Source organism: Mauremys reevesii, linkage group 13 (genome assembly GCF_016161935.1).
Source record: "Mauremys reevesii isolate NIE-2019 linkage group 13, ASM1616193v1, whole genome shotgun sequence".
Lineage (NCBI taxonomy): Eukaryota > Metazoa > Chordata > Testudines > Geoemydidae > Mauremys > Mauremys reevesii.
This window is the reverse complement of record NC_052635.1, coordinates 16284923-16304186: the sequence shown is the minus strand read 5'-3', so window position 1 is coordinate 16304186 and position 19264 is coordinate 16284923. Positions and strand designations below refer to the sequence as shown.

At 45.2% G+C, this 19264-nt stretch overlaps 2 protein-coding genes across 6 annotated transcripts in view; one reads left to right on the top strand and one right to left on the bottom strand.

The window, feature by feature from the left end:
- LOC120381226 (olfactory receptor 1020-like) overlaps positions 1–19264 on the bottom strand; it is a 233212-nt gene that overhangs the window by 147640 nt on the left and 66308 nt on the right. The window lies entirely within an intron of this gene.
- On the top strand, positions 5426–15542 carry LOC120381225 (olfactory receptor 10C1-like). 5 transcript variants are annotated; one of them, XM_039499377.1, is made up of 2 exons: positions 5426–5435; positions 12836–13767. In XM_039499377.1, exons 1-2 carry the CDS (start codon positions 5426–5428, stop codon positions 13765–13767), a joined length of 942 nt encoding a protein of 313 aa, XP_039355311.1. The 5 variants fall into 5 exon arrangements, with proteins under 5 accessions (XP_039355311.1, XP_039355310.1, XP_039355308.1 ...); XM_039499376.1 differs by lacking the exon at positions 5426–5435 and adding an exon at positions 11387–11396; XM_039499374.1 differs by lacking the exon at positions 5426–5435 and adding an exon at positions 15520–15542 and having other exon boundaries at positions 12811–13747.

Here is a 19264-nt window from a genome sequence, read left to right as displayed (position 1 = left end):
GGGAGACAGACTGAATGAGTCCAAACACAGAGGCCTAGCTCAAGGATTGTGTTAAGATCATGACGGGTAAACAAGAAAAGTGTGGAACCAGAAATCAGTGACCCAAAAAATTAGGCCTAATTGGTGGACAAAATAATGAGGGGATGGGCTATTCTACTCACCACTCCATTCTGGGGTCCTTACAGAAAGAGACTCTGGAGAGAAATTGGCTGCTGGAGCGAGCTTCACCAACATGAGTGCTACACCCATCATCTCCTGGGCCCCCAGGCCTTTCTCATCCTGATCCTGAAAGATGTCCTGACTCGGCCAAGCCAAAGAGAGGGACCCAGATGACATAACCAGCTCTGCTGGCTCCAGCTGAATTCCAAAAACCACCTGGGATGAAACAAGATTGGATTGTAACACCACCACCTCCACTACCACTTACAACCCATCATAGCTAATATCTTCTCTTCCCCCCAAGGACAGTTATGACCATCACTGATACCATCTAAGAGACTGTCAAAGAAGTGTTTTTTTCCCCCTTCTAAAAACTCTCTCCAGCTAAAGGGAAAGGAAACAGGGAATGTCATTAAAATGAAAACCTGACTTAATGCTCTAACTTTCAAATACTGTAACTGTTTTTTCCTTCTGTTCTTTAATAAAACCTTAACAGGATTGTTAATGGCATGTTTGCCATGGCACCGAGAAGGCAGAGGTCTCTGAATATCAAACCTAGAACCATTTTTTAATAATGGTTAATGTTGGACAGCGAGCAGGTTATGTTAACACCTTTGGCTCATATGACCATTTAAATTAACGCAAGACCAACAAGCCAGATGTTGCCTCTTTTACTCACACAGAACAGTATTTTACACCATGAGTAGACCTATTGAAATCCATGGGACTAGTCATAGAGTAAGGTATTGCCCCACGTGAGTAAGGAAGAATTGGGCCTTTAAATTCCCAGTGGTTGGAATGCTTCCTAAAGGCCAGACTGTGACTCCTTCATTCACACTGGTAAATGGTTATTGTCACAAATAGTTCCATTGATTTCAGAGGGACTGATCATCTGTGTAACTATTCACTGATGTGACCAAGGGGTTTGTAAACTGGCCCTCAGTTAGCACCCAGAACTGGTCACTTGCATCCTAGTGACAGATTTTACATGGACTTGAAACACAATCTGCATTCCATTCCCTGAGCTGCTCAGCCCTGAACTGTTCTGATGGTTTTGCTAACAGCACATGGGCCAAGCCTACCCATGGTGTAATCCCACTGCCTAAAGTGGAGTTACTCCAGGATCAAATCTGCCCATGTGATGTTTACACAGAACTAGCTGTATTCCCCTTGATGCTCTTTGGAGTAATAGGTGTTTTGTCTTTCCTGAGGAAGAATTGCCTTGGCCCCAAAGACATTTCCAGCACTTGCTACCGTGGGACCCCATGTGAATGTGTGTTGAGATATTCCTCTTGTGAGAATTAAATCATGCCTCTATTCTGCCACACGTCATGGGCCCGGATCCACAACTGGCAAAAAAACAGCATAGCTCCACTGACTTGCATGAGGCGATGCCAATTTACTCCCACTGAGAATGTAGCACAGAAAGTTTTGTTCCTCACATTGGCTGAATCCCCACAAGGTCTCATTTAGTTGCTATAATTTAACATCAAGTTTGTTTTAGCCTTACCCGCTACTGAGAACTCTGTATGTGACTCCTGTCTCTAGGCAGTTAGTGCAATAAGCCAAGTTTATCCTGAGTATAACATTGTGGATTCAGTGTTGTACACCAGTGGAGCCCACTGACTTTTAATGATCCCCTCTGCAACCTGTGGAGATGAAACTCTTTTTCATGATCATTGCAAAGACTTTTTAATAATGCCCAGTGGGACCCATTAGTCCTTTCATTGTTAGCTGATCAGCAGAGTTTAATTGTGAAGGAATAAATCAATACAAATTACAGATCAATAATATTATGACAGTAGAAGACCATATGGGCACTAGATCAGATAGCTATCAAGGTGCTTTGATAGCAAGGGGATGGTCACCTCAGCTATGCATAAAGTGACCAGCTCTGGATCATTTTTCCAATGTGATGATCCCAGTTACAATCTGACTGCAAAGTTAAAGTCATAGTCTCTGAGGCTGCCTGGCTCTGGAGAAAGCTAATTTGTTGTTTGAACAGAGAAGGGCAGCAGCGATGCAGAGTGAAGTTTGTACCATCTCTGATATGAGATGAATTGTCGGGTCTCAGACTAGTTCATACTGGAAATAAAATACATAAAACTGGGCTTGTTCAAGGGGCTTGAGGGAGTTTGATGTCCGGCCCCCATTGTTTTTTTAATTACTTTAGATGCACAATTCCCTTAGGCCACTTGGAAAATCCCACTCTAAAGTGACATCACAGTTAACACCAATTAAACGGCTGTGTGTGCAAGCTTAGCCGGAGAGCAGCTCCCTCCTACCCTGGGACTCCGTCCATTGTATGGTCACCATAACCACTCGGTGGCCACGTTTCAGCCATCGCTACTGTTTTTATGCAGGGGGTGTATATGTGTGCCAGTACATTCTGGGCAAACCTGGGCAGGGGAGAGTGTCAGACCAATCAGTACATGGGACTAACCTCTATTAGATATCCTAGTATGGAGAGCTGGGAGAGAGAAGGAGGAAGATAGGGAGAAAGATAGGACACACTGGCATGGCACAGGGATGCTTTCTCCATTGCAGAAGATCAGTGTGATGGATCAGTTACAGGAGAAAAGCACTGACCAGCCTGCACCTTGGGCAGCAGAGACACAATGTTAGCTGCCATTGGTCTGGCTACTAGCGAGTATGGGTATCTCACTTACTGGGAGCCCATGCTGAGACACCCCAAAAGAGGCCTGTAGTGCTCAGGTCTTTCTATGGATCAGGATTTTGCAAGGTGGCTCCAGGAGGGCATCCAAAATCACTGGTCACCTTTGAAAATTTCCACTGTGATTTTCCAAAGGGTAAAAACAGGCAGGAGCCTTTTTCCAACTGAACACGGGTGGGAATTCGGCTCCTAACTCTGTTAGGTTCCTTGAGAGTCCCTGGCTAATATGCAGGCACAAACCATGTTTAAGCAGCAAAGAATCCTGTGGCACCTTATAGACTAACAGACGTTTTGCAGCATGAGCTTTCGTGGGTGAATGCCCACTTCGTCGGATGCAATGCTCACTTCGTAGATAATGCCCACTTCGTCGCTTGCATCCGACGAAGTGGGCGTTCACCCACGAAAGCTCATGCTGCAAATCGTCTGTTAGTCTATAAGGTGCCACAAGATTCTTTGCTGCTTTTACAGAACCAGACTAACACGGCTACCTCTCTGATACTTGAAACTATGTTTAGAGTCTGCAAGGCCACCAGCTCAGGTACCAGGCCATCAGCATGGCAAGGAGTGATCGTGTGGGCAGGGGCTTGTAGGGGGTCCGGCGAAACAAGAATAGAGGCACATTTGGGAAACATGCCCTAATGCCTATCCTGTCCTTTACTGCTGTAAAATAGGAGATGCCTGACAAGCAACTTTTCACCTGTGCTAAATTAACTCATATACAGGCCATTTTAATAAGAATACCTGTTTTTACAGCATTTTTCTTCTCCAGATCTCAGACTACTTTACAAAGGAGCTAAGTATCCTCAGACCTGCCCTACAGCTGGAGAAACTGAGTCAGAGTGAGGTGAAATTACTTGGCTACAGTCATCCAGGAGGTCAGTGGTAGGGCAGAGAATAGAAACCAGGTCTTCTGAGTCCTAGCTCGGTGTCACTGCTAATAGCCCACATGGCCTCTAGACAAGCAGCGGTGAGAGGGAGCATGCATCTTAATTTCATGTTCACACTTGATATTTCTCATAAACCCATGTTCATCTGTGGATCTCAGAGCACTCCAATTCACAAAAAGTGTGAGTAAAATTTCAGAAGGTGTCTAAATGGTTTAGGAGCTTGAGTCCAATTTTCAAAAGTGACTTAGGCACTTAGGAGTCTGAGATTGTTAAAGGTACTTAGGCATCCAGATCACTTTTCAGAAGCCCTTAGGTGCCAAAGTGCCATGGATTTCAATAGGAGTCATGGGCCATGATACTTTTGAAAATCTGACTAGGCACCTATCTGCAATGTGAGGTGCCTAAATACTCTCAAAAACTGTCCCTAAGTCTCAGAGGACTTAGAGTTCTGGGCCTGTGGGTCAGATTTTTAAAGAAAAATTTTAGACATCTAACTCCCATTGAAATCAATGCAAATTAGGCACATATATATTTTCAAAAGCCTGCCTTAAGTCAGTTTTGAAATGGGACATAGCTATCTAAGGGTATGTCTACACTACCAGATTAGTTCGATTTAACTTAATTAGAATTTGTGGAATCGACCTTACAAAGTTGAATTTGTGTGTCCACACTAAGGACACTAATTCGACTTTGTGAGTCCACACTAACGGGGCAAGCGTCGACATTGGAAGCAGTGCACTGTGGGAAGCTATCCCACAGTTACCGCAGTCCCTGCTGCCCATTGGAATTCTGGGATTTCTGGACTTTGTGAGTCCACACTAACGGGGCAAGCGTCGACATTTGAAGCAGTGCACTGTGGGAAGCTATCCCACAGTTCCCGCAGTCCCTGCTGCCCATTGGAATTCTGGGATTTCCCCACAATGCATGCTGGGGGGAAAAATGTTTCGAGGGTGGTCTTGGGTAACTGTCATCATTCAACGTGCTTTCAGACATCTCAAGGGGAGATGGAGGAGCTTACTGACTCGCTCAGATCTCAGCGAAACCAATATCCCCATTGTTATTGCAGCTTGCTGTGTGCTCCACAATCTCTGAGAGAGCAAGGGGGAGACCTTTATGGTGGGATGGGAGGTTGAGGCAAATCGCCTGGCTGCTGATTACGCTCAGCCAGACAGCCGTGCAATTTGAAGAGCCCAGCGGGAAGCGTTGTGCATCCGGGAGGCTTTTAAAGCTAGGTTCCTCAGCGAGCAGCGTGACCTGTGACTGTTCAGTTTCTTTACAGAGAAGCTGAACCTGCCCCTGCTTCAGTTACTGTTGACGTTCTTCTGCGGTTACATACCCTGTTCACCACGTTTCCCCCCTTCCAACACATGTTTAAAAATAAAGTTAATGGAACATTGTTACTTAACAACGTTTTCTTTATTAATGAATTCGCGTTAAAGGGTTGAAACAGGGACGCAGACTGTGGTGGGTAGGGTGTGCAGTGATGTTAACTTCTGCACTCGAGGAATGATAGGCTCCTGCTCCTAGAGCGGTCTGCAGTGCCGGACAGGTTGTTTCAACGGAGCCTGCCATCCCTCCTTGTCGGGAGTCTGTGTGCGGGGGCTACGTGACCTTGTTGCGGGGGAGGACGGTTACAGATTCCCCTGCTGCGTGGCTCTGTGGTCCGGGACAAGGACCGCTGCATAAATTCTGTAACCGCCCTCCCATGCCACAAAGTCACATACCCCCCACCCACACAGAACATGGAAAACACCTCCCATACCGACCAGGGTGCCTACTGACTGCACTGTGTGTGTGACCTGCTGTTGATCCTGCCCCCGTGTCTGTACCCTGGTAAAGGTGACAGTCCTATGCAATTAACAACCCCCTCCCCCCCCCCCGCCCCTTCACAGACAGTCTTCTGTAGAAAAACTTGACGGAAATAGTAATTAACAGCAAACTACTCTTAATAATCAACTACACAGTTAGGGGATGAAACTGGGATTGGGGCTTCGGTGAGCCCAGGAAGGGAAGGACTTCTCAACATTTAGGGAATGAGAGCCTTCTTGTATTTGTGCACTCTGCAGGGGTGCAGTGACAGTTATCACGGCCCCTGTCGCCCCTTCTTCTTGTTACTTTGGGTGAGGGGGGGTTGGAACTTTGTGGCGGGGGAGGGCGGTTGCAGATACAGTGCAGGGGGGCTCTGTCCTCCTGCCTGCGGTCCTGCAGAACATCCACAAGGCACCGGAGCATGTCAAATTTTCCCTGGGCATTTCCTGTGTGGCTGGTCAGAACATCCAAGCTCGGACTGCTGTCCAGAGCGTCAACAGAGTGGTGCACTGTGGGATAGCTCCCGGAGCTACTAAGGTCAATCTCCGTCCACACATAACCTAATTCGACATAGCCATGTCGAATTTAGTGCTACTCCCCTCATCGGGGAGGAATACAGAATTCAAACTAAAAAGCCCTCTATGTCGAATTAAATGGCTTCCTGGTGTGGACGGGAGCACGGTTAATTTGAATTAACGCTGCTAAATTCGAATTAAAGTCCTAGTGTAGACCAGGCCTAAGCCTACATAAGAGCTGCCATACAGGTCCATCTAGCCCAGTATCCTGTCTCTGGCAGTGGCCTTTACCAGAGCTTCGGGGGGGTGTACAGACCAAAGCAATTATGGAGTGATTCACGCATCTGCCCCTCCTGGCTTCTGGCCGTCAGAGGTTTAGGGTCGCCCTCAGCATGGGGTTGTGTCCCTGACCACCTCGGCTAATAGCCATTGATGGACCGATCCTCCATGAATATATCTAGTTCTTTTCTGAACCCAGTTATACTTTTAGCCATCACAATATGCCATGATACCAAGTTCCACAGGTTAATTGTGTGTTGTGTCAGGAAGGGTCAGATTTTTAAAGGCATTTAGGCACCTAACTCTCTTGATGTGCCTTTGAAAATCCCACTGAGATCCTGTCTGCTTCCTTCGGCACCTAAATATATTAAAAAATCTGACCCTTACCCCATGTCAACATCTCCATTTTATAGTGAGGGAAGTGATTTGGTGTAGGCCCCACAAAGAGTCAGTGGCAGTGAGGAATAGAACTGAGGCATCTTGACTTTCTGCCCCGTTCCTGGACTGTTAAACAGAACTCAGTGTTGCCCTCAATGCTGAGAGCAGGAAAACAAACTGTCTCATGTTTCCTTCCTGTGTGAAAGCAGTAGGAAGAAGGGCATGTTTAATTCTGTGGGTTGAATTCCCTTGGCTTTGTTGTATGCCCGTACATGTTAGTATATTCATCTGAGTCTATCTATATAGGGTTCCGATCTGCAGGTTGAGAATCAAGAGATCTGTGGCTTGAATCTTGTCTCAGTTACCCCTGTGTAATTCACTTGGGCCAAATCCCCGTCTGGTGTAAACCTGTATAATTCCAATGAAGTCAGTGGAGCTGTGCCCCTATATACATCAGCTGAGCAAAAAGTAAGTCCTGCTTTACAGCAGCATAAGCAAAAGGAGAATCACTCCCTGGTTTATCTCATCTTGCTGGATGAGCTTGGGCCAGTGTGTCCCCTCTCTGTGCCTCACTTTCTCCATTTCTAAAAAAACAAAGATACTTGTATCCAGTTTCTATATAGCACCTTTCATTCATAGAGCTCAATGCATTTTACAAATGCAGGTCAATATCATTATCCCTATTTCACAGATGGGGAAACTGAGGCACGAGAGCTATCATCACTTGACCAACATTTCACATCATCTGATGCTCTGAGAAGATGGAGAACCCAGGTTTTCTGACTCCCAATCCACTGTCTTTTACACGGTTTCATTAGATTTGAGGGAAACCTCTTCTTCATATTGTGATCAGTCAGGAATATTCACATCAGTGGTTTGCTTGGGACAACTAGCTTGAGTCAGGAATACACATAGAATTCAAAATTTGCCCAGCACTCCCCACATGGACTGTACTATTTTAACATAACATTTTATACTGTACTACTTAAGGATCTCAAAGCCCTTCACCAAAATGTATAACGAGCCTTATCCTCATCTTACAGACGGGGACATAAGACACAAAGAAGGGAAGTGACTTGCTTAAAGTCACTTGGTGAATGAGTCAGTAGAGCCAGGAATAAAACTGAACTCCCTTGACTTTCAGCTCAGACACTAACCATTGGAAAGCACTTCCTCCCAATGTCAACGCAATGGGTTAAATGGAACCTTGGTGGAAAACACACTCGCTTTGCATTGTTTTGTAAAATTGAAACATAACTTCCATCTCTGCCCCAAGTCTGCTTTATAAATTTAGGCTACAATTTTCAAAGACACAGGAAGATAAACCAGAATCAGTGTGAATGGCTTCTTATTTAGATTAAGAATTTTAAAAAAAGGAAACAAGAAAAAAATGAAGTCACCATGAGAGAGCACAATGTGTGTGAATCCCCTGGGACATGCTGCATTTATTTCCCCACACAAGTGACATCTATCCCAGCCATCAGACAAATATACTTCAGAGGAGCAGTGCACAATCACAATACTTATTTAGTCATAATTCAACACAGTGGCAAATGTGATAGATAGATAGATAGATAGATAGTTGGCCGTGCATGAGATGGATAGATAAATAAATAGATGGCTGTTTTTGGGATGGATAGATAGATGGATGGCTGTGTATGGGATGGATAGATAGAGGCCATGTATGGGACGGATAGCTGGATGGATGGCTGTGCATGGGATGGATGAATGGATAGATGGCTGTGTAGGGGATGGATAGATAGATAGAGGCCGTGTCGGGGATGGATAGTTAGATACATGGCTGTGCATGGGATGGATAGATAGAGGCCGTGTATGGGATGGATAGTTAGATGGATGGCTGTGCATGGGATGGCTGGATAGATGGCTGTGCATAGTATGGATGGATGGATAGATGGCTGTGTAAGGGATGGATGGATAGATGGATGGCTGTGCATGGGATGGATAGATGGATGGCTGTGTGTAGGATGGATAGATAGAAAACCAAGAGCCCCTGACTGCTAATGCAGAAATTGCTGTACAGGACAGTAGGATACTGTCAGCTCCAGCAAGCTTAATGAAAATCAGCTCCATTGACAACTCAGAGATGGCGATGCACTTTTCAAAGGATGTTAATGACCATTATCCCCATTTTTCAGATGGGAAAGATGCTCCCAAACTATTTTTTTCAGCCCACATTGTTTGGGTTTTGGCAGTGTATCACCCCAGAGTATCACTGTGACCAGGTCTTCCCATTGTTGTTCTTTTTCCAGCTGACACAAAGGGAGAATGGAACAGACATGCCTTCTGCTCCTCACCATGTCTCTCCCCTCCCCTTCCATTTGCTCCCAGGAGGTATGGGTGACGGGTGTTTTCACTTCTCCAGCTAGCGGAGCAAAGACCCAATTAGTCAGCATGCAGCCACACATGCAGTGGGAAATTCTCACTGACACCTACTCCCTTGTGTGGCCATGCATAGGCTGAGGTCAAAGCAGCTTTTGGTGTCAAAGGAAAACATGCAGAGCAACTTTGGAGAATCTTTGGGCTTGCTCCCCATCCCCCAGGTCACAAAAGATACCCCAAATACCTCTCAACCAGGGCTGGTGCAACCATTTAGGCGACCTAGGCAGTCGCCTAAGGTGCTAGGATTTGTGGGGTGGCATTTTCTTCGGCAGCGACCGCGGCGGCCAGATCTTCGGCCGCCCCAGTCACCGCCGGCATTTAGGTGGAGGGAGCTGGGGCAGGGGAGCACAGGGAGGGCCACCTGCAGCAAGTAAGGGTGGGGGGGTGGCACGCAGGGAAACTCCCCTCCCCAGGTCACCCCTGCCCCGCCTCCTCCCCGAGCATGCCATGGCTGCTTCACTTCTCCCACCTCCCAGGCTTGCGGCGCCAATCAGCTTTGGCGCCGCAAGCCTGGGAGGCAGGAGAAGTGAAGCAACGACGGCGTGCTCCGGGAGGAGGTGGGGCAAGGGTAAGTTGGGGTGGGTGGGGCACCTCAGGGCAGAGGGTGGGGAGCTGCCGCGGGGGAAGCACCTCAGGGCTGGGGCTCGGGGACGGGGGGAGGGCGCAAGGTGGAAATTTCGCCTATGGCACGAAACATCCTTGCACCGGCCCTGCTCTCAACCCATCCAGCTTTTACAGGTTTGGAGACAACCAAGGTAGAACTCCTGGTTTCAGAGGGTGAGAAAGAGTTTTCTTTCTTTCTTGACAGCTTTTATAGTCATATTAGAACAGCTACATGGGAGACCTTACAGAGGTGTGGCTGCGTTGTGAGTTGGGCAGGGATGGCATTGGAGCATTTAATATCTTCTTTGGCAAATGCTCTAGGGACCTACTCCTTGATGCTTCTTAGACTCCCCATTACTGGAAAACCTAACATAGCTATTAAGCCCTATTCTTTCTCCCTATAGCTATGTTAGGTTTTCCAGTAATGGGGAGTCTAAGAAGCATCAAGGAGTAGGTCCCTAGAGCATTTGCCAAAGAAGATATTAAATGCTCCAATGCCATCCCTGCCCAACTCCTTTGAGAAACAGAGAGAGGAGAGGCATGTGGGCTGAAGAGGTAGGTGAGGCATTTCTCGATGTGGGTAAAATTACGCTGAACCCCTTTAGATTATCTCGAAGGAGCTGAATCTAGATACCTTTACTGGCTAAATTCACATCATGCCTCAAACTGTAATATACCCGGCATAAAACATTGCAGGTCCTGCTTCTCATCTCACTCTGAGTGTGAAGACAGGAATTTAACCCTAGCACCGTTAATGTTATGAAACCTGCATATGAACGGCTCTATTCTGATCTAATTTACTTTGTGTTTAAATGGACATACCCTCATTGATCTCAGTGACGTGACTTCAGATTTAATTCAGTTTAACAGAAAGAATAACCATGTCCTAAGTGATTATAGTGTGACAAAGACCATTTGGCGTCTGTTAATATATTCATTACAGCCGAGTGCCAGATCTGTTCCAAATAAGGTTGAGGACAAAGCAACTTTATTTGTAAATGTCAGCTTTCTTAAGTGATCAAAAATCTGAATTCTCTTCAATTTCCTTGTGCCTTGTCTGGGAGCTTTCCAGTGTTCATGGCCAAAACGTGGGGACCTATGAGCAAAGGTTTTCTGGACACAGCCCTTCAAGTACAGCACTGTACAAAATCATCTCATTCTTCTAATATGAACATTCCTGGGGGTCAAACTATAGCTCTGACCATGCAAAATCAGCCACTCGGCTAGTGCATGTCACCCACTGCCCCTTTTGGGGCACAATGCTGGAAAAATGTTTCTGAAGAATAGAGTTTAGATCTCCAAGGTGGCATGTGCCCAAGGGATTGAAGTGCACATATGAGCAAGCCTAGGGCTCTGTTGTCACATGAGTGTTTACAGGGAGTTGGCTGTCACAGTGTCTGGATGATTTAAGGTGATACATGGTGATCACTGAAGCTGAGGTTCAGCCCCTGGGTTGGGGGTTACAGCCCTGTGCTTGGTAGTTTCAAGACGATCTGTCATGTGCACACTGCTTGCATTTTGCATGAGCTGCTTTTAGAAGATTTTGCCAGATATCAAGATTTCTAGTCTAGGAACAATATTTTAAGGTGCCCTAAAATCCTTATGTTTTATTTTACTTCTGCAACATTGTCAAGGTGAGTAAATAGAGGGAAGGTGAAAGACAGGGTCCTGGGTCCTGAACAATGGATTGGAGTGTGAAGTAAAGAAAATAAGTCACAGGGTAAATGGGTCATTTCCTGGTTCTCAGAGGTTTAAGTTTAATCATTCTCCACATTCTGGAAAGGTAAAATGGATTCATTGGGCAACTTTAACTCTGCATTAACAAAGTTTCAGGCATTTCTATATTAATCCATGTCTGGATTTTTAGCAGAACCTAAAGGGGTTAAACATCCACCTTGAATTCAGTGTGGATCCAGCTCCATGTAGACTAAAAACAAACTAAAAAGGAATCTGTATAATTTAGTTCAGTTTTGTTTAAGTGTACATCCAAGAGGGCCAATCATCCTTCATGTGTATGATCTTGAGGTCACAGAGTGAGAAATGCTTTGCCTCTCATCTCCTGTACTATAGTTTTACACTGGTGCAACCAGTGAGAGGGAAGGGGAAAAAAGATAGATTGGGAGGGGGTTAGAACTGGAGGGGTGAGAAGAAGGAAGAGGTTAAAAAGGTTAGTAACAGAGAGGCTAAAGTGTAGATTAAGAGGGGCAGAAACAGAATTAAATGCATAAAAGTGGAGGGAGGGAAGAGAAAGAAATCAGGATTGAGGGTATTGAAGTCAGTGGAGCACTTTTGCTATAAATCCGGAATAAGTGTAAAGAGAATCAGGCCATTTCTGTAGCATACTGATTAAAAACGCTCTACCCATGTGTTTCCACAGTTTGTTGTTCAAATTGTTATGTAGTGGGAAGTATGGTGAAACAGCTGTATGCTTTGTGGACAAATCTACATGGTTCCACTGCTTATATCACATGTGAGCTGGGAATTGCATATGTTTCTGTTGTATCTACATTGCAACATCTCTGCTTTGAGAGACAGATTTTTATCTTAGCTATGTCAGTGTAAATTCACTGTGCTGGATTCAGCCATCCACAGTTGCAACTTAATTCGTGCAAATTCTCTACTGAGACTGGCATAAAACAGATGCATTTCCAATGCGTTCTTGGAGATACACAAGTCTAAGTTTGATGTAACTGAGACAACTGAGAACCATTGACTTAAATGACATTGCCGTGGATTTACACTTGTTGTGAGGAGAGAATCTGGCCAATATGATATCAGCCCTGGTAGATAGATGGATATGTATGGAGAGAGAGAGAGAGAGAGAGAGAGAGAGAAGAGTTTGTATGAAGATAGATAGGGAGAGAGAGAGAGAGATGATAGATGTCTAGGGAGATAGAGAAAGAGATGAGCATGTATGACGATAGAGAGATAGATAGACAGATGTCTAGGTACATAGATGTCTAGAGAGAGAGAAAGAGGGAGATAGCCATCTATCTCCATAGACATATAAGTATGAAGATAGTTATGCTTGAGCTCTGCCAAATGCTGTATCAAAATAATGATTTTTTTTTTGTATTTATTTATTTATTTATTTATATTTCTCAAGATGAAATATCCAGAAAGGATCACAGAAAATCACACCTCAGTGAGTGAGTTCATTATACTGGGCTTTTCTAACCTCCCACATATGGAGCACCTTCTCTTTCTGTTGTTCATATGTATTTATTTCATCACAGTGCTGGGCAACATCCTCATCCTCATCCTTATAAATGTGGACCCAGCCCTTCACACCCCCATGTATTTCTTCCTCAGGAACTTGTCCTTCCTGGAGATCTGCTACACCTCCGTCACCCTGCCCAAGATGATGGCCAACCTTCTCTCGGAAGATAAAACTATCTCCTTTGCCGGTTGTGCTGCACAAATGTATTTCTTTCTGTTATTTGGAGCGACAGAGTGCTGCCTGCTAGCCGTTATGGCTTATGACCGCTACAGCGCCATATGTAACCCACTGCGCTATGCGGAAATCATGAACAAGACCGTATGTGTCTGGCTGGCTGCTGGCTCATGGATCTGTGGCAGTCTCGTGGCCCTGGGCCATACCACATTTATCTTCACACTGCCTTTCTGCGGGTCCAACGTGATCAACCACTTCTTCTGTGAGATCCAGCCGGTGCTGACGCTGGTCTGTGGCGACACCTACTGGAATGAGTTCCAAATCATTGTGGCAGCTGCCTTCGTCATCATGATGCCCTTCCTGCTGATCCTGGTGTCCTACATCCACATCATCTCCACGATCCTTAAAATGAGCTCTGCCAAAGGCAGACACAGAGCTTTCTCCACCTGCTCCTCGCACCTCACTGTAGTGGTACTGTTCTATGGGACAGCCGTGTTCATCTACATACGCCCCAAATCCAGCTATTCCCTGGATGTGGACAAGTTGCTCTCTCTGTTCTATTCGGTGCTGACTCCAATACTGAACCCCATTATCTACAGCCTCAGGAACAAGGATGTTAAGGGAGCAATTCGAAGACTGGGAATCAAGATCTTTCCTCCAAAAACATAGGCAATTTTCTTCCAGTTGGACAGTACACCGAGGAATAGCTCTGCTCTAAAGAGAAATCTCCCTTATTGGAATATACCCTGAGAGTCATCTTGAGGACTGAGGGAAGTGTCTCCTAATGGGAAGCTCTAAGGATAAATCCTTCATATTTAACTAGTTAAAATATTGTGAATTTAATATTTCTATGATATTTTCTGCAGATTTTGAACTTCAATAAAAAAACTGCAATTATTTACCCCCATTTTCTGTTTACATTTTTGCATACATATTACCTATTAAAATGGAGTTTGTTGTAATTTTCTAAATTTTGATTTTCCCTGATTTTTTTAAATTATGATAAAGTGTGAAAAGTGTCAATATTTTTTGCAAAATATTTTTCTTCTTTGTTACAAATCTACAGAGCTCATGGAATTTTTAACGAAATTTCAAATGCCATTAGAAGATTTCCAACCCCCCATGTCTATTTCCCTGTTGTTTGATTGGCTCTAATTAAGGAACATCTCAGTTCTAGAGAGAAATATTTCTTACTGTAACATCGTCCAAAGCAGTGGTTCTCAAACTTGGGCCGCCACTTGTTCAGGGAAAGCCGCTGGTGGGCCGGGCCAGTTTGTTTACCTGCTGCGTCTGCAGGTTTGGCCAATCGTGGCTCCCGCTGGCCACTGTTCACCGCTCCAGGCCAATGGGGGCTGCAGCAAGGGCGGCCAGCATGTCCCTCGGCCTGTGCCATTTTCCGCAGCCCCCATTGGCCTGGAGCGGCAAACCAGGTCCATCTAGCCCAGCATCCTGTCTTTCAACAGTGGCCAATGCCAGGTGCCCCAGAGGAAATGAACAGAACAGGTAATCATCAAGTGATCCATCCCCTGTCACCTGTTTACACAAAATAGTGGGGGTGGGGAGGAGAAGCTCCCTCATAACCTTCAGTCCTTTGAATCAAGTACTCACCTGGGGTGCAGGATACCCCCAGTTTTAAGTCCCCTCCTCCAGTTGAGGAATTTAACAGGTCACCTCTCAGGTGAGTGGCCTCACCCCTGGACTAGGAGCCATCCTGATGTGGGGCTCCCTCAAGCTCTCCTGATGAAGCTATTCCACAGTGGATCAAATTATTAATGAACCATTGGGCCACAGAGAGGGAGAGAAAGCATGATAATGACTCCAGAGCCTGATGTTTACAGCATCCACTTGGGATGCGAAGGATCCAGTCCTCCTGCTCCACTGACCTTTTAAAATTATTTATCCACAGTGGAATAGCTTCAACAGGAGAGTGGGAGGACAGACATACCCTTCCTCTTGGTATCTCCCATTGTCTAGTATAGGTGGCTCCCTGTCTCACATGCTGGAGTTTATGAATCCTGTTCTGAGGTGCCTGCCTTTCCCAATTCATTTCACCGGGAGCCAAACTCAGACTACATGAATCCCAGGGATTTTCTAGGCACGTAGAAGTTAGGCATTGTAATGCACAGCACCAGAAAGCCTACGGTTATTTATTCATTCATTCATTTATTTATTTATTCATTTTGAATTTAGCTCATAGGGCCAGCTTTTTAAAGTCATTTGGATGCCCATTGCGATATTCAGAAGAAAACTCATCGATTTCAATGGGAGTTGGGCACCCAGATGCTTTTGAAAATCCCACTCTCTTGAAAAAAATCTGCCCCTTTCTTCATTGATCTGATTTTGTTTTCTTGGGGCCTTAATGTCTCTCCATTCATGCAGGATGGAGGATCATGTTTCTTGAAGTGCTCAGTGCTCTTCAATGGGAAATTCTCTTCTGCTTGTAGCCAATTATTTCACTGAAACATTTAATAGAGGATTTATTGTTGTGATTAAGTCTAATTAATTAATGGGTGATGGATAGGATTAAGTCAGGAGTCCAGGGTTGATGAGCATTTATGAGTGTGTATTAGGCATATAAGCAAAGTAAGGCTATAATGCAAGGCCTACAGGCTGAGGCCTGTAAGATTTCAGCTTAGTCATACTAGACTTTAGGCCTAATGAGGGTGGACATAGGTAGGTGACTCAAGAATAACTCTATACCAGTAAAGTTACAAGATCACTGAAAAGAATGTGCCAGTGGGTGATGTTTGGGAAATCATGCCACAATGTACCCCATCTAGATCGCAAGACACCGGATTGTAACATCACGAGAAATTCTGCAGTAACCGCAGGTTACAACAGGAACTTCTATACCTCAGTGCAATGGGAATAAGAGGAACTAGGATGATAACCTATGAAAAGCAGAGCACCCTAAAGTTTATTGGAAGTGGAGGCGCAAATAAGGACAAGGAAGTTGACATCCCTATGCATAGGTATGAGCCTTAGTTGTTGCGAATGTAACTCAGGATATAATGTGTTGTACAGTCTGTGTATTGTGGGTTGGGAGGAGGAAATGCATGGGGAGATTCCAGGTTGCCAGCTATGTGTGATGAAGATGAGAATAATGACTGATTCTCCAGTGTCCCCCCAGAAGGAGATGTGAGTGAGGCTGGATATAGTGTTAAGCACTTTATCTGCTATTATATTTTAGTATTTATGGGGTAGTTGATCTGCATTTGCTAATAAAGGAACTTGCAATGAATTGGAATTGTTTCTCGTATGCTCTTAGGGTCTTCAAATGCTGATAGTATTGCTTCATTGCGTAGCCCTTAGGACACCAAAACTTTAACCACAGCAGTCTAGAGCCTGGTCTACACTAGGCGTTTAAACCGGTTTTAGGAGCGTAAAACCGATTTAACGCCACAACCGTCCACACTAGGAGGCACCTTATATCGATTTTAATGGCTCTTTAAACCGGTTTCTGTACTCCTCCCTAACGAGAGGAGTAACGCTAGTATCGGTATTAACATATCGGATTAGGGTTAGTGTGGACGCTGATCGACGGCATTGGCCTCCGGGAGCTATCCCACAGTGCACCACTGACCGCTCTGGACAGCAATCTGAACTCGGATGCAGTGGCCAGGTAGACAGGAAAAGCCCCGCGAACTTTTGAATATTTCCTGTTTGCCCAGCGTGGAGCTCCGATCAGCACGGGTGGTGATGCAGTTAAAAATCAAAATAAAGAAAGAGCTCCAGCATGGACGATGCGGACGTGATCGCTGTAAGGGCAGGCAAATCTGTTCTATCAGCGCTCCGTTACAGAAGACGAAATTCAAATTCATTTTTTAAATATCTCCAGACAGATGCCATAGCAGGGACTCAGCGCACTGCTGCGTGGCAAGCGTAACGGAAAGCCAAAGAATCAAATGGACGCTCATGGACTGGAGGACTCAAGCTATCCCACAGTTCCTGCAGTCTCTGAAAAGCATTTGCATTCTTGGATGAGCTCCAAATGCTTCTAGGGTCAAAAACAGTGTCCACGGTGGGTCAGGGCATAGCTAGGCAATTTACGCACCCCCCCACCCACCCCCAGAAGTGAAAGGGAAAACAATCCTGTCTTGACTCTTTTACATGTCACCCTATCTTTACTGAATGCTGCAGATAGACGCGATGGTGCAGCACTCAACACCAACATCCTTGCTCCCCCCCCCGCCATGGGTGGCTGATGGTACAATAAGACTGATACCCATTGTCATCATCAGCCTATTGGCACATGGGGCAGTGCAAAAGGCCTGGTAACCATGCGTACTAGCATCGATCAGGTCGATCAAGGGCGCCTGGCCCTAATTTTTCCTGGTAGATGGTACAATATGGCTGATAACCATCATCATCATAGCAACAGGGGGCTGAGCTTCATCAGCCCCCACCCTTCATGTGTAAAGAAAAGATTCAATTGCCCCTGGACTAGCAGCAGGATGCTGGGCTCCTCTCCTCCACACTCCTTAATGTCCTATGTGGACTATCATAGCAACTGGAGGCTGCCTTCCACTCATTTCTTACTAACAAGTATTCCTGCATTCTTTATTACTTCATCACACAAGTGGGGGGACAATGCTATGGTAGCCCAGGAAGGCTGGGGAAGAATGGAATGAACAGGTGGGGTTGTTGCAGGAGCACCCCCTGTGAATAGCATACAGCTCATAATCTATGCAGGATCTGACACAGAGCAGCTGTGCTCTCTGGTTCTCTGATATAGTGGTTCTCTAGTACACTTGCCCATATTCTAGGCAGGACTGATTCTATTTTTAGATACCAAAAAGGAGGGATTGACTCAGGGAGTCATTCCCAATTTTGGCTTTTGCGCCCCTGGCTAAGAGCAGCCAGGGGCACTTATGACAGCAGCAAATGGAACAATGCAAAAGAACTGGTAGCCATGCCCATCTTATTACCAATTTATGGTATGGTAAATGGTACAATATGGCTGATAACCATCTCTGCTATCATGCAAAAGCAAAAGCATGCAGCTGTGTAGCACTGCTGAATCGCCTCTGTGAGCGGCATCTAGTACACATACGGTAACAGTCACAAAAGGCGAAACAGGCTCCATGATTGCCATGCTATGGCATCTTCCAGGGCAATCCAGGGAAAAAAAGGCATGAAATGCTTGTCTGCCGTTGCTTTCCCAGAGGAAGGAGTGACTGACGACATTTACCCAGAACCACCCGCGACAATGATTTTTGCCGCATCAGGCACTGGGATCTCAACCCGGAAATTCAAAGGAGGGGGGGAGGCTGCGGGAACTATGGGATAGCTACGGAATAGCTACCCACAGTGCAATGCTCCAGAAATCGACGCTAGCCTCGGACTGTGGACGCACACCACCGATTTAATGTGTTTAGTGTGGCCGCGCACACTCGATTTTATACAATCTGTTTTGTTAAACCGGTTTATGTAAATTCGGAATAATCCCGTAGTGTAGACGTACCCTAGGAGATGAATCAATAATCCATACATCCATCCATGAATAAAGCAACACGCTCAATGTGGGGTTTTCTTCTGTGCATGTGTACACAGATTATATTATCAGAGGGGTAGCCGTGTTAGTCTGGTTCTGTAGAAGCAGCAAAGAATCCTGTGGCACCTTATAGACTAACAGACGTTTTGCAGCATGAGCTTTTGTGGGTGAATACGAAAGAAGAAGTGGGTATTCACCCACGAAAGCTCATGCTGCAAAACGTCTGTTAGTCTATAAGGTGCCACAGGATTCTTTGCTGCTTCTACATATTATATTGTATATTATTGTGTATTAAAATATGCTGTATTTCCTGCAGGTTATCATGGCTGTGATGTTATTCTCTTCCACTGAAATTATTTAAAATAATAATCAGGGATTAAACATGGAAAAAGAAGAGCCTAAAGTTAGGGTCATAAATTTGGGTTTTCAAAACTGACTTAGGCTGATGTCCACCCCTTTATAACACTAGTACAGTGTCCATACTATGTCTGTATAAAAACTGTGTGTAGATAAGTTGTAAGGAAATTTCAATTTTTTGTCCCAAGTTGGGATGGAATTTCTGAATTTCATTCCTATCTATCTATCTATCTATCTATCTATCTATCTATCTATCTATCTATCTATCTATCTATCTATCCCTTTCTGAAGTGCCTTCACTGGGACCGTATCCCT

Bases quoted from the DNA above. Each gene is read 5' to 3' on its own strand.
- LOC120381225 (XM_039499374.1), top strand. From the start codon at position 12,811: ATGAAATATCCAGAAAGGATCACAGAAAATCACACCTCAGTGAGTGAG. The intron at 13,748-15,519 runs TCTTTCCTCCAA...GTGCTCTTCAAT, and splicing joins TCGAAGACTGGGAATCAAGA to GGGAAATTCTCTTCTGCTTG.